The sequence below is a fragment of the Eptesicus fuscus genome, chromosome 5, assembly GCF_027574615.1.
Source record: "Eptesicus fuscus isolate TK198812 chromosome 5, DD_ASM_mEF_20220401, whole genome shotgun sequence".
In the NCBI taxonomy this organism is placed as follows: domain Eukaryota; kingdom Metazoa; phylum Chordata; class Mammalia; order Chiroptera; family Vespertilionidae; genus Eptesicus; species Eptesicus fuscus.
In genome coordinates, this window is record NC_072477.1 from 21439129 (window position 1) to 21458291 (window position 19163).

At 42.0% G+C, this 19163-nt stretch overlaps 1 protein-coding gene across 6 annotated transcripts in view; it reads right to left on the minus strand.

Moving 5' to 3' along the window:
* TTLL5 (tubulin tyrosine ligase like 5) overlaps positions 1-19163 on the minus strand; it is a 249166-nt gene that overhangs the window by 216209 nt on the left and 13794 nt on the right. For all 6 annotated transcript variants that reach the window (XM_028141345.2, XM_054715891.1, XM_054715892.1 and 3 more), the window contains exons 4-7: positions 16242-16324; positions 14338-14444; positions 12872-13002; positions 4891-4973 (exon numbers count right to left, since the gene is read on the minus strand). In XM_028141345.2, the coding sequence (XP_027997146.1) occupies positions 4891-4973; positions 12872-13002; positions 14338-14444; positions 16242-16324 (404 nt within the window). The remainder of the gene's footprint in view (positions 1-4890; positions 4974-12871; positions 13003-14337; positions 14445-16241; positions 16325-19163) is intronic.

Consider the following 19163-nt stretch of genomic DNA (forward strand, 5'->3'; position numbering starts at 1 on the left):
TCCACCCTGATCAGGGGTGGGGCCAGCCAGCCAACCACCCACAGCCCCTCCCCCCCCCACTGCCAGGCCCGATGGCCCCCATTGGGGCCGGCCACCAGACCCCACCCATGCACAAATTCGTGCACCGGGCCTCTAGTATACTAATAAGCAACTAATGAAAGTTTTGTCATATCTTCAAACCTTTTCCTCAATCCACAATTAACTCACTTTAAATGATTTTAATTCCAAGCTCAAACTGCCCTCCAAAGTATGTGAAAGCAAGAATGTGAATTGTTGGGGAAGTTGGAAACATCTATTTTTCTAACTGGACTTTAAGATTAAAGCTCATGGTATCTGTTAGGTCATTGTAAGGTAGAATGGTACACTGGTTAAGAATATATCCTCTAGAATTTGCTAGATATGAGTTACAATTTTTGACCCTACTACTTACTAAGGAAATAATAGTAATTACATCATAGGGTTCTTATAAAAACTAAATGAGATTATATTTGAAAGGCACAGTGGTAGACACATATTAAATGCTCACGAAATCTAGTTGCTGTTACTGCTGCAAACTCAATAGTATCTATGTGGTTCTATTTACTAAGTTCCATAACTCAACAGCATTCTTCACAGCATGCGACAAGCCATTCTACTCAGAGCAGTGCAGAGTTACAACGAAGATCCATAAGAATCAGAGGAAGAGTCCCTATTTCTCCAAAGGTTTTAAGGAGTATGAGCATCTGGCACACCACAGGCACTCCCTACATATTGGCTGAACAATGAGAAAAAATAAAGAGCACATAAGATACTAACATATAAACAAACAGAAACAAGAGAGTTGTGCAGAATTATATTCTCAAGTATACAAGTGACTAGAGTGACCTAAATACACTTCTGATGCTTTAAAACCTCAGGGAAATATTCACATTGCATTTACCGTGGATAATGTGTGAGACAAGGATGACTAAATCTGACTTCTATAATCAAATTCATACCCTAATCAGGAAACACCAGATCTTTCCCCTCCTCGATCTGAATATACTAAATTGGGAAAATATGGCATTTAGTCACAGTTACTGAAGGAGCTGGATCAAAAACAACTCTGTTCCTTTATGATGTGTTTCCAGAGTTAAAGAGCACATTATTAAGAGACTGTGTTAGCCAATCAGCTGAGATGCTTCCATCTGTAGGAGCTCGCACTTCTCTCTCCATTAGTGCATAAAAGTAATGTTTTGTCTGTCCTTTATCCTGTTCTTGTAATGGTAAAAGTTGCTATTTGCAGATATTTTCCAAAAGGTTAAGACTATTATTGGGAATGTTAAATAAGAGGCCCTCTCAGCCCAGCAGGAAGACAGGGAATGATGTTTTCATTTGGCCCTCACACCTAACTCAGGCCCCCACAGCATCCCTCACCCACTCTCATTAGTGCTGCTCACAGACCCTCCGCTGGAGCACTCCCTCCTCCCTGAAACCTAAAAGGAAAGCAGGCAGCAGCCTTGGAAATAGTTACTTCATCCAGTTGGCTAATGGGTCACATATTCCATGGGAAAGGATCCAGGTATGGAAAAGAGGGGATGGTTAGGCCTTGTGTGTAAAGGAGAGAGAGAAGAGTATTAACTACATGGTTCTTAGGTCTGGGTAAAAGGTGATAAATTTCCAGTTTTGGAGTGAAATGGGAATATTTTCCCATTATGTCCACATGTTGCCAGCTCCCCTGGTGCCTGCTGGCATCTTCCCAGGCTTCTGTCTGGCACCTCCACCAAATACCTCAAAGAATCAGACTCATTCCAAAGCTTCTCTGAGGAGGAGGGGGCTGAGGGTCCAGCCAAGTACTTTGATCTGTGCAGGGGGTCTCCAGGGATCCAGCCCAGGGAGAGGTGGGAGGGAGGAGAGCCTGCCAAGTGCATTCTCTACAGACCTGTCACCCCCTTTATGAGACTCAGCATCCAAGGAAGAGTCAGGGCGCGGGGCTCTCAGCCCCACAAGGAAAGTTTAACTCTTCTTTTCTTTATGATGTTGGTTTTAAAATAACAAATCACCAGGGCAAAAGAGCATTCCAAGAGAAAAAAGTCCCAGATGAGCTGGGAATAGATCCTATTCTTCTTGACTCATGTCTAAGAAAATAAAAAGCAAACTTATACCACCGCTGACTTTCAATAGCAATTCCATTTGGCAGCTAAAACTCAAACCCAAACCCAAGCTAGTGCTGTCTATGAGATTCAAATAACACTGGAGTTCCTGGCACAAAGCTGAAGGAAAAGCTATTGGGCAGGAGCCCTCACACCAAGGTCAGAACAGAGACAAGAAAAGAGACATCCAAAGCATCTGACCAGGGCCTCTGTCACAGGAGACACAGAGCAAAAGCTTCTGGAGTGATTCAGGGCCAGGTAACAGGATTGGCAGCCTGGGCCTGGGGCTGCAATAGCTGCTGTGACAGACCAGATCCTACATGTCTGCAGTGTTTACAATAGAGCTGTTAGTCCAGACTGAATGGATTTCCCAATGTGAAAGACTCTCAGAAAGTTAGTTTCTATATGTACAGAAATAGCTCAGATCATGTGAAAGAGAAGGGGGAGGTTTAAGATGGAGCACTGACCCCACACACAACGTATCTTCCTCCCTCTCTTCCCTTCCAGAGTCCCACTGGAAGGACAAAGATACTTTCTAAAAGAATGAACTGATAACAAGGCTAGAAATTGGTTCAAGGACCAACAACAGACCAGAAGTTTAAGGAGATCTTGAAAGACAGAAAGCAGACAGGATCAGGCTGAGAAAACAGCAGAGGATGCCCCTGCCCAGGATTTCAGAGCTGAGCGTGATCTTCCCAAGGAGGCTGGGGAAGGTCCAAGCTGGTAGAGCACAAGCAGGAGCAGGCGTGGGCCAGGAACAGGAGCCGGGCAGGTCACTAACACGCAGCATTTGGAACAGAGGCCAGTGGGCCTTCTCCAACACCCACAGCATTGCCCTCAGGAAACAAGCGGTGTCCTCTGGGGAAGACAGCTGTACGAGTGCAGGGATCTGAAAGAGTGGCACCCGAGGCCCTGCTATCCCCCAACAGATACAAAGTGGGGAAAAGAGGAACAGTAGCACTGACTCAAAGTGAAATCTCCCTGTACCTTCAAAATAAGGCTGCCCTACTACTTTGGGGCAGGGGAGAAGGAAGAGAGGCATGCTCCTCACTCATGTCCACCAAAGGTGCAGCCTGACAGTCAACACGCTTTGCCCAACGCTCCAACAGCCTCCTGTCCAGGCAGAAGCTACCAGGGAATCGGTCCTACACAATAGTAGGGGGAACTCAGGCCTGCTGTCAATTTCAGTCAGTCTCGTCTTCCATTCTTAAATGTGAGTCAACACACCTAAGGTTACTGAAATTGAGAAAAACCAACAGGGAGAAAATAAGACCATCCCCAAGAAAATTCACACAACAGAAGACAACTTTAAAAAACTTTCAACTGCTGCCGAAACCGGTTTGGCTCAGTGGATAGAGCGTCGGCCAGCAGACTGAAAGGTCCCAGGTTCGATTCTGGTCAAGGGCATGTACCTTGGTTGCGGGCACATCCCCAGTGGGGGGTGTGCAGGAGGCAGCTGATCGATGTTTCTCTCTCATCGATGTTTCTAACTCTCTATTCCTCTCCCTTCCTCTCTGTAAAAAATCAATAAAATATTTTTAAAAAATAAATAAATAAATAAAAAACGTTCAACTGCTATCTTCAGAAAGACAAATGGCACTAAGCAACAACAGCTGTTAACAAGAAAGGAAGTCCTAAAATAAGAGTTTTTGCAAACTATTATAGCCAATATAGAAATACAGTAAGTGAGATAAATAAATGGATACAACTCCAACTGGCGATCCAGAAGATAGAGTGGAAAGACAGAATTTAAAATGAGAGAAAAGCTGACGCGAAGGAAAGACCCAGACTGCCTCAAAAAGGAATTCTAGAAGTAGAAACAAAGACAAAAAAAAAGGGGGTGGGGGGGTTGGAGGGGGGATAGTTTTTTCTGAAGAAGGAATAATATTAGTTTCTATATGAAAAAGGTTGACCAAACATCCAGGAAGAAGAATTAACAAAGACCCAGACTAAAATACTAGTTAAATTTCAGAATTCCATGCTGTAAAGTTTCTATTGAGTTTAAAATTTGTATCCAACTTATAAAGCAGAGAAACTGAATCATAGTTACTGAGGAGAATGTAAATGTTAAAAATCTTAAAAATAATAAAGAGTAATCAAACTTAGAAGTAGAAAGTGGAAGGGAGGATAGGAGGTGATATGAGTACAGTAAATATCAAACTGGGAATTAAACAAAATGCAAAGCTGAGAAAAGAAGAAACATAATCCAATTATATTAGGTTACTAACTACTATTGTAAATCTAGGGAGTGAAACTGTGGTTGGAATTTTATTTTATTTACTCTGCATTTAACTTAAAAACAACTTTTAATGAGGATTTTTTGAAGAATCAAGATACTAATGAATTTTGAAAAAATAAGAGGAGGAGGAGGAAGAAGAGGAGGTTGGGAGGGAGGAAGGGAGGGAAGTGCAACAAGGATGCCATACTGATTTGAGTAAATTTCCTTTAAGACCTTGAGGGCAAGATAACACAGTTGTGCTCAATAAAAACTAAATGTTTATGCTACTAATTAATACTTAGTGCTGAGGAATCCACATGACAGTATCCTGAAGGCTGCCCTCCCCCAAAATTGGATCAAGTAACTTTTCAGCCATAGAGTAACTATTGTTATGGGAAGTTACTGCCAATAGACACCTCATACCCACCCTCAACTTACAGTTCTGAACGCAGATTTCCAAAGGGAACACCTGCTCTTAATGAAAAGGAACCATATTAGTAGCTAGGACAAAGGGTGCAACAGGGAAAAACAGAATGCAGAGGGGTTGTGCTGAATACTTACATTGTTGATCAGGTAGACGCCCCGCCCCCTAGAAGAGGCCACTGGTTTTACTATCCAAGGTCCCCGATCCTTTGAATAGCAATCTGCTCAAAATATTGGGAGATAAAAAGTGGGAGAGAGAAACAAAGAGAAAGAAGGGACATGAGATTATCAACTTAAATTTCAACAATGGTTATCTACTCAGGTACCCAAAGCATTTTCCAAATTTCTAAGGGGAAGGCAGCAGCTAAAATAACCTGTATTTTTGGACTAGTCTTAAAAATTAAACAAGGACAGAGACAGAGACCAAAAGAGAGGGGGGGGGAAGAGGGGGGAATAGAAAGGAAGAAAACAAGAGGGAGGACGAGAAAGAGAGAAGAAGGAGACAGCAAAATTATAGCAAATACTACATAATATATTTTGTTCACCATTTCCCCTCTTGAATGAAAGGATGAAACAAAATAAGGCAAATAACTGGATTATAATCTATTACTGTCACAAACAACCTTCATAAATCTTTGCGATTATTTCTTCCCTTAACTAAGGGACCTCCAGAGGCTAACAGTGCAGACAATGGCAGTGTCAATGCTAGATATCATAATATGATCACTTTCCTTAAGCAATTTTACCGAGCTTGTAAAAAAAAAGTCACCTAAAATCAAACAATGTGCAAGTGGAAAGGAAAAACACGAATTTACAAGTGAGTAAAAGGTACAGTTTACTCTTGTTCCTTTCTTAGGTTCAGGCTTACACCTTAAACATCTCTGGATCATGGGAAGAGAAACCAAACAACAGACACCGAGGCTTGCAGATGGCTCTGCTTAGAAGTCAAAAGACACCAGAGAAAAGTAGGAACAAAGAATTCTCCCTTTGTTATGAGCTAAACTATCTTTTCAAGGCCTCCAACAGGCACTTGACAAACCATTTCACCAGGAGGAGAAAAAGTAGGTCTCCTTATCCACTCTCCCCCACCTCCCCCTGCTTTTCCTTTGATGCAACCTAATTGAATTAAGAAAAATGGAATGTGCCACACAGAATTTACAACACTATGAGCAATTCCACTTCTAGAAATATGTCCACTAGTTCTACTCACACATGTGAAATGTATGTATAAATGTATGAAGTGTTGCAGTATAGTAGCAAAAGATGTCCATCAATTAATTAAGTACACTATACTGCATCTATTTGAGGGGCCAGCAAACTTTTTTGGAAAAAAACAGATAATATCCCTGCCAGCATGCCTCAGTGGTTGAGCGTCGACCTATGAACCAGGAAGTCACAGTTCGATTCCAGGTCAGGGCATATGGCTGGGTTGCAGGCTCGATCCCAGTATGGAGCATGCAGGAGGCAGTCAATCAATGATATTCTCTCATCATTGATGTTTCTATTTCTCTCTCTTCCTCCCTTCCTCTCTGAAATAAATAAAAAAATATTTTAAAAATAAGTAAGAAACTATTAAAAGAAAAAACAGATAATAAACAATTTAGGCTTTGCAGACCATGCCATCTCTGTTGCAACTGTTCACTTCTGCCACTGTACCTCAAAAGCAGCCATAAATAATACACAGAGAAAGGGGCAGGCTATGTTCCAATAAAACTTTATTTATGGATACTGAATTCCATATGATTTCCAAATGCCATAAAATGTTATTCTCTTTTGTTTCAACCATTTAAAAACATAAAAACCTTTTATAGCTCCTGAGGTATATAAAAACAGGCAGAAGACTAGACTTGATTCAAGGGCTATAGTTTACAGACATCTGATCTATAGAATGGAATATTAAGCACACACACAAAATGAGAATGTTATTAATGAACAGACAGAGTATGATCTCAAAGATAGGCTATTCAGTGACTAAAAGGAAAGAAAGTGCAGGGCAATGAATATTGCATGCTCCCATCTGTACACATACACACTCAAGCTATATGCTACAAACACACAGATTATCTCTAGGAGGACATGTGTAAAACTAGGAACACTGATCACCTCTGGGGAGGAGAGGTGGATGTCTGAGGAAAAAAAAAAAGAAGGCTTTTCATTATTGTTTTGTAATTTTTTTGTACCATGGGAATATACTCCCTTTCAAAATATATAATTTACATAACTTTACTAGTAAAGTCCTACTATAGATAACTTATTTATCTATATATATAAAAGTGTAAGTGACAGAACGACTGGTCGACCCGTCACTATGACATGCACTGACCACCAGGGGGCAGATGCTCAATGCAGAAGCTGCCCCGTGGTGGTCAGTGTGCTCCCACAGCCAACCTCCCGTGGCTGGTCAACCTCCCATGGCCCCTCTCCCTGGCCTCCGGCCCCCATCAGGACTGGGCAAGATGGCCCCAATCGGCCCCAATCGCCGGCCAGGCCGAGGAACCCCACCCATGCACGAATTTGTGTACTGGGCCTCTAGTAGTTATATAAGACAAATTAAGCCTCTATAAAATAAAGCCACTGTATATGTGTATGTGTATACAGTTTATATTTTTTTTCCATTTTTGTCATTTTCCCCAGATTCTAAGGAGGCAATGAGTTGAGCACAGAAGAAATTATTAATAGTAAAAGAAAACAAAAATTACAAAATTTTCTAACCTTCATTCATTCAGTACTTCTAAGTACCCAATCCGTGTCAGTTTGCTAGGTGATAGATCGATATATGCAGTAGTGACAAAGACAGACTTGCCCTCACAGAGATTAGACTAGTAGAAAAGGCAGACATCGATTAAGTAATGACTAGTATAGACACACTCTGAGTCTGAGTCATCAAGACCAAGGACAGGGTGCCACAGGAATGCCTAAGGAAACAATCAAAACTGTCTGGGGACAGTGCCCTCTGCAGTGGCAAGTACATTTATGAAACTCTCGTTTTCACAAAAGGGAAAATCTAGCTAAATGCAATTTTTGCACCTAACACTGTAATAAATCTTATTTTGTGAACTAGCCTTATCAGAAGTTTTTGATTTTCGGTGCTTCACTTTTATCACATTGTTGAAATTCTAAATACCAAAGATTTGTCTTTCACGTTAGGCTTTTACCCTTAATGTGTTATATTTCAGAACAAAGGTTGAGTTTTTTCTAGGTTCTAAAAATGTGGTTATGAAGCAAGAAAAATAAGAGGCAAACGTAGGTTGCAACGCTTATCAGCCTCTCAGGATGAGGAGTACTAGACAGGGTCTGCGATCCTTCTAGTGTCTCCCAGGTCTTACAGTGGCAGCCTGTGCAGTCTAATGGAAAAGGCTCTGGACCAGGGGTAGAAAGATCTGGATTCGAATTCTGGCTTTTACACCATAGGCACTTTGCTTAAACCATCCAGTCCCTCATCGATACAGAGAAAAGACTGATGGTTGCCAGAGGGAAGGGCGTTTGGGGACTAGGTAGAAAAGGTGAAGGGATGCCGAAACCGGTTTGGCTCAGTGGATGGAGCGTCGGCCTGCAGACTGAAAGGTCCCAGGTTCGATTCTGGTCAAGGGCATGTTCATTGGTTGTGGGCACATCCCCGGTAGGGGAGTGTGCAGGAGGCAGCTGGTCGATGTTTCTCTCTCATCGATGTTTCTAGCGCTCTATCCCTCTCCCTTCCTCTCTGTAAAAAATCAATAAAATATATTTTAAAAAAAAGAAAAGAAAAGGTGAAGGGATTAAATACAAATTGGTAGTTACAAAACAGTCACGGGGATGTAAAGTACAGCACAGGGAATACAGTCAGTAATAATGTAGTAACTATGTAGCGTGCCAGGTGGGTACTGGGAATATCGGAGTGAACACTTTGTCAAGTAGATGATTGTCTAACCACTATGTGGTACACCTGAAATTAATACTAAGTAATACTGAATGTAAACTGTAATTGAAAAAATAAAAATTTAAAAATAAATAAACTGTCCAGTCTCATCTTCAAAATAAGGGGGGTTAGTCTGATTTGCTAAGTTCTCTTACAATGCTAATATTATGATTCTATAAATTTACTGATTGCTTTAAAATCTAGCTAACTGCAATTAATGAGCAGAAGTCAAAATTTTGCTCATTCCTTAGAATTATTTCTCAGCCTCTCTTGCAACTGAAGGTGACCCCAGGACACAATTCTGATCAATCAGAAGTAAACAGAAATCTGCTGGGCTTTGGGAGAGAAGTTTTGCTTTTCTGACATTGGTGCCACGCTATCTTTCTTGTTTCCTTCTTCTGGCCGAGAAAGCTGTCCACTGGGCCACATGTGGCTGGAGTTGCCAAGAGATTCCTAGGTTCTTCAAGGTCACAGCCCTCCAATTCTACTACATACTGCAACGAGCAACAGTGCACCGGAGTCTAGAACAGTGCACCTATCACAATCCTCACTCTAATTACTGGCAATATCCAGGCTTTCACATCTCTTGAGGTAGTGGTTGGTCTCTGGGCTAGATCTCTACAGAGATGGGTTTAAGGTTTTCTCTTATTAGAACAAAAGCCATAAATTCATGAGATCCACCTTGGCTGATATCTCAGTGTCTTTAGGCAATCTTCATGCCCGTTCCTTATCAGTTCTCTTTCAAAGGCCCTACACAAGCTATTTTCATACTTTTCTGTCCCTCTCAAACACCCAAACCCATCCGTAGGCCCTTCACTCCTGCATGTGTCCTCATCACCCTACACCCCAAGACGGCTGGGAATTTGTTTCATAACAAATTCCCACTCACCTGCTTTTCTATCTAAACTCTTATCTGAGTCATCACTTGGCCTTCTTCCTTTCCTTGTTTTAGAGGAGAGACATGCCCACCTCCTTCCTAAAGCTCACCCTTCCCCAGGGGCTCTTGATTTAACCCTCTCCTGCCTTCTCTGGGACGTCAATCCATTGTTCGTATCTTTGAGCTCTCTTTCCCCTCTGATTTTTCTGTGGTGTGACTTCTCATTATTTTTCCCTCCCTTGGTAATCACATCCACCTCCATACATGCAAATTCCAGAATCTATATCACTGGCAAACTAAAAACTGCCTTTATGACTGCTGCCAAACATCATGGCATGGATGCCGACAGACACCTCAAATCCAAACCTGGTCCAAAATTTAATACCCTCCCACTTTAACACTCCTTTATGTTCCTGGTTACACTCTCTGAATAAAGACGTAATGATGCTCCCAGCTTTCCACACTCACACCTTTGGAGATATTTTGACCCCTGCCTCACTACTAGCAGTCAGTTGGCAATCCTTATTTATTCTTCTGTTCTTTCCATTCTGGCCACCTAGCTGTGTCTAGCTACACTTCCCATCTGGATTACTCAATAATCTTCAAAGTGACCACTGTGTTTCTGCCCCCTGCTCCCTCCAATCATTTCATGCAGTTATTTTTCTAAAGGCCAGCCTGTTCACTTCCCTTTCCTTCTTGAAAGTCTTCTATTGCCCACACTCAAGCAAGCACTGGAGGGTCAGAACACAAGAGTCATGGAGAAAACGAAATTTCCAAGTTATGATATGCAAGGTAGACACCAAAGGAAAAGAAGAGAACTTAAAACAGACTTTATAAAAAAGGGAATGTCTCTTTAAAATCGATGGGCTTGTCCCTTGTATATAAATTTAACAACACAATTAACCTAATGGTGTTGGATTTCTTTCCATTTAAGTTTAGAGGTCATGAACTCTGGACAACTGGCAAAGAATGACTGGCACCCCGGCAAGACTGAAACCAAGGAGATTCCTCTTTGCCACCACATCTTCCCTGCCCTCCCTCTTCCACAAACTCGGTGAGTCCCTGCTGGGATCGTTGGGTGGCAACGGCAATGGGTGATTTGTTTGGGGGACGGAGGTACACTTGGGCCTGCAATAACTGCCCTGGGGCTGAATGTGGTGGCTGTGGGTTGCAGCTGTATTCATTCTATGTATTCTACTGACCTTTTGAATTCACTTTTGTTAAAAAGAAGAACACATAAAAGTTTGAGTAGTTGCTGAAGGACTAATTCTACAGAAAGACAGGTCAGGCTTGAACTGATGAAGGAACCCAAACTCTACCGAATCAGCTGAATGAGCTTCCCCAGCCCTCAGCTGCCTCCAAAGGGTGGGGAAGAGGAGCAGAATAGGCAACAGCAAAGAGGAGAAGGGGAATTTTCAACTTACATTCCTTTAGTCTTTAGTAGGAAATTATTCTGGACTTTAATTTCTCACCAAGAATCCAACAACAGGAGGAGTTCATATTGGGAACCGTTTTAAATTGCCGACCTGTTAGTTGAAGCATTTTCAAGCTATCGTGTTGGCTTATTACAGAAATTTTAATTTTTATTATGTATTGATATATTTCAACACAACTTGAAATAGGAAGTAACACTGAAGATTTATTGAGCACCTATAAAGCACCATTCCAAGTGCTTTCCATGTGTTAACCGATTTAAACATCCCAACAACTCTGTAAGGTCAGTACTGGGAACAGTCTTTTTACAGAGGAGAAAGCTAAAGTACAGAGAGGTTTAAGTAACTTGGCTAAAGTCACATAAAAATTCTTGACTGCAGATTTTCAGCTGAGTGCACTGTAGTATTGAAGTTAACTTCATTCATCTAATTAATACTCACTTCCGACCCATTTCAGAGCCCTCTGTGGGCAAACACTGAACTGCCAACTTGAGGTCCCAGCAATAGTGCTATCAGAGGAATGGCGGCCTCCAGGTGGAGCCTGTGACCGTCCCTGATGACATAAGTCCCAGAGGAAGAACACTCCACCGGGTAACCAGACCACATTCTTAAGTCCAACTGGTAAAAGTATCAAAAGTCAGGAAGTTTAGAGAGACCTTGCTTTTCCTATCCCCATGCTTCCTCTACCCTGAAACAGAAACAGGCTCTCCCTTGGACTTATCCAGAGGAAAACTGTCTGTCTGTTTCTCCTCTGTCACACCTGGTCCTCTGTCATATCCGATCCTCCTCACAGACGTGACTTCTGCCATTGGCAATACTGGGAAATGGCCACTGTGGACGTACTGCCCGGGGTCTTTGGCAATAAAGTGCAGTGTGAAGAGCCTGGCCCCTGAAGCCAGACTGTGGTTGGCTTATTACAGAATTTTTAACTTTTATTATGTAGTAACATATCTCAACATAACTCGAAATAGGAAATAATATGGAACATTTAGGTCTGAATCCTATTCCCACCATTTGCACAAAGTTCCTTTACTTCTCTGTATCTTAGTCTCTCCATCTGCAAAGGTGGGAACAATAACATACCTACCTCAGAGTAGAGGTGCCACTTAGAAGAAGGCCTGATAGAAAGGAAATGCTCATTGAGTGTCAGCTATTAGTGTTATTACTATTTAAACTCTCCCAGACCTGCCTCACACCTTACCTGTGCACTAAGCCCACTGAGTCAGGCTCTGCCCCGCCAAGAAAAGCCTGAAACAGCCCACTCCTCTGCTTACACCTGGGGAGGTAAGTTCACTTCAAGGCAAATGAAATAAGAAGCCCACTGACACGTGGATGCAGGCCCCATGCTCCTATCTAGTGTGACCAGCAACACAGCTGCCATCTGGATTCCTAGTTGGCTCGCTCCCAAGGATGGTTTCCAATTAATTAGTGTGAACTCCAAGGAAAAACAGTGATTCTAACCGGTACTTCCAAACACCAAAAGATGCATGAGACTGGTACCCCGAAGAACACAAGTCACACAAATAAGTCCAGAAATGAAGGGGACAGGAATATTCCCTAAATGGCAAGAGGAAAAGAGACACCAAAGAGGATACATATGTAGTTTACATGTAGAGGTACATACATCCCTACATGTGCACTAATTCTAGACTGTGTACAAGACAAGAGCACATTTACATGACACCAATGTGTCCTACATAAATGATACTGACGAGCCTATCTAAGAATGAATATACAGGTACACAGTCAGAATAAAAACCATTTTAAAGTTATCTCTGCAGCTGTTTTACTAAAGAAACACAAGTTTTTTAAGGATTTGAAAAATCCTGATTGGTGACTGATTTGAGGCAACCCTTGAGGTCCGTCTGCACCAAGTTCAGTTCCTGGGGATGGGCAGTGAGTCAAAGCACTTACTACAGAATTCTGCGTACTCAGCTGGCAGCAGGAAGGTCTGAGGGAGGATGTGGAAAGCCTTGAATCCATGCGTATGCTGCATCCGAATGATGTTTTTGTACAGTCGGTCCTTTCGGGTTAGTTCATATGACCTAAAATCATAAAAGTACTTCCATTTCAGGTAACTCCGACTCAGAGGTGATCCAGTGTTATCACACCCTGGAGAGTTCATGTTCACAGTTCCAGAGCAGTCACTGAGAACAGTAGATCCCAAACCTATCACTGTCAACCCAAAGGTTTTTTCATCATTTTCATGAAATGGATTTCTTTGGTCAGGTTTAGTCATTAAGGTATACGTTATGTACAGTAAAATTTGCCTTTTTTAGTGTATTATTCTGAATTTGAACAAACACATACAGTTATGTAACCATCACCACAGTCAAGATTTAGACAATTTTCCCTAACTGGTTTGGCTCAGTGGATAAAAGTGTCGGCCTGCGGACTGAAAGGTCCCAGGTTCAATTCTGGTCAAGGGCATGTACCTTGGTTGCGGGCACATCTCCAGTAGGAGGTGTGCAGGAAGCAGCTGATCAATGTTTCTCTCTCATCGATGTTTCTAACTCTCTATCTCTCTCCCTTCTTCTCTGTAAAAAAATCAATAAAATATATATTAAAAAAATAAATCAAAACCTTAAAAAAAAAAAAAAAGATTTAGACAATTCCAACATCCCAAAAAGTTACCTCAAGTCCCTTGCAATCAACCCTTCCAATCACCTCCAGGCCCTGGAAAAGCCACCTGTTTTCTGTCCCTATAATTTTGCCTTTTCCAGAAAGTCGGTTAAAGGAAATCATATCATGTGTGTATCCTTTTGAGACTCTTCTTTCACGGAAGGTGACACACACAATTGAGACTTATCCTTGTGGTTGCATGTATGAGTATTTCATTCTGTTTTATGGCTCAGTGGTGATCCACAGTTCATTTGTCCATTCACCAGAGGAAGGACACATGAGCTGTTTCCAGTTTTTGGAGATTATGAATAAAGTCACTATAAGCATTTGTGTATAGGTTTTTATTTATCATTATTACTTTTTAATCCTCATCCAAGGATACACTTTCTTATTTGATTTTAGAAAGAGAGGAAGGGAGCAGGAGAGAAAGAGAAACATCGATGTAAGAAACACTGATTGGTTGCCTCCTGTACGTGCTCCAACTGGGGGATTGAACCCACAATCTAGGTTATGTGCCCTGACCAGGAATTGAACCCGCAACATTTTGGTGTACGGAACAATGCTCCAACCAACTAAGCTACCCAGCCAGGGCATGGATTGTACTTTTATTGTTATCTCTAAGAACTCTTTACCTAATCCAAGGTCATAGAGATTTTCTCCTATGTTTTCTTCTAGAAGTTTTAGTTTTAGGTTTTATTTTAAATCTATGACAATGTCAGGTGCCTTTAAAAGGAGCAAAGTAGCTACAAGAGCATTACCTGGGAAAATGGTTAACCTTTTGTGCTTCAGAGAGGGTGCGAAGTAAGAAGGGCTTCAGGTGGGATCCTGTCCACATTAGGTTATAGTCAGTGCTGCTTGGGTGAACCTGAGGACAGATAAAAGGACAAGATAAAACACATCAGAGATGACCCCTCTCCAGGAACAGCCATGCAGAAAAGGCCAAAGAGATTTTTCATCCACAGAGTACTCACGGGGGGCCTTTTAGGATGTGAACCTAGCAAGACAAAAGTTAAGTACATAGAACATGGGGATAATCAAGTTTAAAGAATTGGAGCGTTGGGAAAATCCAAGACATAAAAAGTAGAATAGCCTGCTGGTGTGGCTCAGTGGTTGAGCACTAACATATGCACCAAGAGGTCACTGGTTCGATTCCTGGTTAAGGAACATGCATAGGTTGTGGACTTGATCCTCAATAAGAGGTGTGCAAGAGGCATCCAATGGATGTTTCTCTCTCATCAATGTTTCTATCTCTTCCTCTCCCTTCCCCTCTCTCTAAAAATCAATAAAAACATATATTTTAAAAGTAGAATAAATTAATCCTTCTATAGAAGTCCACAATATCTCTTAATATTTTTGCATATCAAAGTATGAGAAAAGGGCCCAACTCTAAAACTCCCTTTTCAGAGTATCATTTTGTTTTTGCAGATGCTGCATATAAAGTACTGATCAGAAGCAAAAACTTATATAGTAGCAAACCAACTTAGAATCCACTCACTCGGTCATTCATAATAATTTATTTGTACATTCATTAAACAATTATGTATTCTGTGCCTATGATGTGGTAGGTGCCATTTTAAGCCCTGGAGATAAAATAGCAGCAAGACAGAATATAAACTGGTACCAGAACTTCAAAATGCCTACTTCAGACTTCAACCTAGGATAAAGAGCTAGCAAGCATACCTTTATCAATTGTCTCAAAATCTCTACAGTGGTCCTTGCCAGTTTGGCTCAATGGATAGAGCTCCAGCCCTTGGACTACAGGGTCCTGGGTTCAATTCCAGTCACAGGCACGTACCTCAGTTGCAGGCTCGATCACCGGCGAGGCAACCAATCAATGTGTCTCTCTCACATAGATGTTTCTCTCTCTCTGTCTCTCCCCCTCCCTTCCACTCTCTCTAAAAATCAATGGAAAAATATCCTTGGTGAGGATTAACAACAACAAAAATCTCTACAGCGGAAATCTGTCCAGCCTTTTTGCCTGTCCCTTTTGATGTCAATATCCCAATTTTCCCCATTTACTTTGGGAATCACATACTCTTTGGTTTTAAAGGACCTGCCAATCATCTGTCCCTCTCTCCCCCAAGGAGTGAATCCATGACCCAAGCTGGGCCAGTCATTCTATCTCCAGAATGTGGTTCTTGAGTGAAGAAAGGCACAAGGACAACAAATGGAGCTGAGTCACTTCCACGTCAGTGCCTACAGGAGATGGTCCTGAAGCTTCCTGTCCTAGATCCCTGGAGCTGTCCTGTCTCTCTCCTTCCAAAGGCTGTCTTTTCAGTTTTTCTTGATTCTGCTAACCATCTTATGTACACTTTTCCTACAAATCCCTTTTGGTTTAAGTTAAACAGTCTGTTTCTGTTGTTTGCAATCAGAGAACCTTAACTGGGTAACAAACAATTCTTTACGGGCAACTCTGCCTCTAGCCTAAGCCTATAAACTTAGCAAGTAAAAATAATAATAATAATAATAATAATAATAATATGCTTTTAATTGTGGAAATGTCTTCCATGTATTGCATGGAATTCAATGCAAGTTCTCCCATCACCACTAAGCATTGGTCCCATGTACTTTCTAGTGTTGGCATGGGTAAGTAACTGACAGTCAGGTGGCTAGGATTTTTAGCTTCTGGACAGATTAGGTGAGGCAGTCAAAATGAGCTTACTTCATGAAATCCATGGGCTGTCAGAATGCTGCGTACCAGGCGACTGTCTGTTCGCACAATCTTGTAAGACAAATGATAACGCTCTAAAGAAAAACATAGAATCAAGTTCAGTAACCAGAAAGTTCACCGTAGAGACAGAAATAAACTGTTAGAGGGTAGCTTGCTTAATTACACTCGATAACATTATACTGCTATCCTTATGCTATTACAATACAAATAGGGGCTGCAGGTTTCAGGGGTTCTTAACCTGAAATTCGTTGGGGGTTACTAAAGATGTATGGGGAGAAATGACATCTTTGTTCTTGTGAATTTTTAGTTGAAATGTAACATTATCTTCAATTAGGAATGTAGGCAACAATGCAGAGTATTGTTGGCAGTACCTGTGACCCTGCCACCAGTAGAGATCAGGAATTTTAATGTTATTTCACAGTTGTTACAGTTATCTCAAAGTATCACTTATTCTCACAGTATTTAAAAACTACGGAAATTAACAGATCTACCACTAGATCGTTATACACTAATAAGAGGCACATATATCACAAATTTAGGTTTTTTTAAAAATATTATAACAATTTCAATACAATGGATTTTCTTTGTCGTCATATATAATTTTTATACACTTAACAAACATTATTCTGATTTAAAAACAAACAAACAAAAACATTATTCTGCGAAGAGACTCATTAGGATCCATTGCACTAAAAAGGCTGAGAACCCCTGCTCTAGATAGCACTCTGTGTGCAATACTTCTGATTACCAGTATCTCCTAGATCAGAGGTCATAAACTGGTGACCTGAGGGCCAACACCAACCTGCAGACATAGTTTGTTCATTCCTAATTGGGCTTTAAAAATAAAATTGAACTGATTGTGAACCTTTTAAACTTGTGAACCTTTTAAACATAAAAATCTAGATTTCTGGGCCTCTCTTGAAAACCCTGAGCATTCTCTCTCCCTCTCTCCTCCTCCCCCTTCCCCTCTCCTTCCCCCTCCTCCTCCTCCTCCTTCTTCTTCTTCCTTCTCTCTCTCTCTCTCTCTCCTCTCTCTCTCTCTCTCTCTCTCTCTCTCTCTCTCGGCAAGAGTCAACTGAGGAAGTGCAAGTGCTTCCTCCAGGACCGGCCCACACTGTCCAGTTCAGCGCAGTCCCGGCCTGCTGCACTCATTCATATTTCCTGCCTGGCACCTGCAAGCATTCTTGTGCTTGTGACCCCTGTCTAAGAGGGAAGTCTGTAATCATGTGAAATTTCTATATACCCCTGAGGACTAACATTTACTCTGGCCATTATATTCAACCTCTTTCTATGCATCACTACAAATTGCTTGAAAAAGTTATCCAAGAATACTACAGAACAATTTTTTAAAGGACTACATATTGCCTTTGTTCTTAGGGAATACATACTGAATCAAGTATTTAGGCATGAAGGATTTAAACTAATTCTCAAATGACTAGAGGCTCGGTGCATGAAATTTGTGCACAGGTGTGGTCCCTAGGCCTGGCTGACGATCGAAGTGTGAGCGTCTGGCGTGGAAGGGCAGGTCCAAGCTGACCTTTGGGCCCTGGGAAGCACCTGGGCCCCCAGGCCCCCACGCGCCCCCTCCACCTGAGTGGAGATGCAGTGAGCGCGGCCTGACACCGCGGGCCGGGGCGCAGCATGGGCCTCTGGACCACCCAGCAGTGCTGCATGGAAGCTGGGCAGGCAGCACACTCTCTCCCAGCCAGCCTTGCAGACTAGCTCCTGCGCGAACCCATGGGGAGCCCCGACCGGCCCCTGTGGTCCCAGCGGCTGCAGCCCGGCTCACCCAGAAGAGGCCACGCGGGTGCAAGGCGGGCTCCTCTCGGGCACCCAGCACCTGAGCCTGGGGGCTTCCCTGGCGTGCGAGCCCTGGCGTCCCAGGTGAGGGTAGCAGGGGGAGTGAGAGTGAGCTTGGTGGACACTCCACATTCTCACCGCACCTCTGTCCCCGTCACCCCCGCCCCCAGGAAGCCAGCAAGAGGTCGCAGCACCTTTGCCTATGCCCGCCATGTTCCACACCGCCCCCTGGTGGTCAGAACACATCACAGTGAGCGGTCGAACTCCCAGTCGAATGACTGCCCAAAGGGACAATTTGCATATTAGGCTTTTATTATATAGGAGGATGGGGAAGGGGGAGAGAGAAGCAGATATGGCAAAATGTTAATAACTAGTGAATCTATGGAAAGAGTATACATGTGTTCATTGTATTATTCTTAAAACTTAGAAAAATGAAAGAATATTAGGTCTTTTCATTATGATAACTGTGATCACTAACATCTCCATTTTTGCACTTGGCAAAAAGCCAAAATGTCAACTGCTGGAGACCAGGAGTGCTCCGATTCTGAGCCTGTTCTGCTGTGCTTGCCTCGCAGAACCAGGCCACAGGGAAGGTGATCAGTAAAGCGTGTGGAAAAATAGACAACGATTACGTGGGACTGGGGGAAATGGGGGAAGTGGGGGGGATAATAAGAGAAAGAGTATGTCTCTGGAACCGAACGATCAGGGTTAAAATCCTGCCTCTACTACTTCCTGGCTGTCATCTTGAATAAATAAGTTCCTTCATTTTCCTATGCTCAATTTTCTCACCTGTAAAATGGAATTGATAACAAAGATACTTACCTCCTAGGATAATTGAAAGCACTAAGTCAGTTAACACATTAAAGCTTGTATACTTGTTGATACATAATAAAAATGTTTATATAGTAAAAACTTTAGATAGTAAAATATATAGTATATAGTATTAAAAAAGTAAACACATAGTAAAATAGCTATTAATAGTGTCATACATAGTAAATTATACATTTTATATAGCAAATACAAAAATAAAAATGCTATTAATACTCTTTCTCCTACTTCTCCTAATATAAAGGGAAAATGTAATTATCACTGTATTCAGTGGCAGCCTGATTC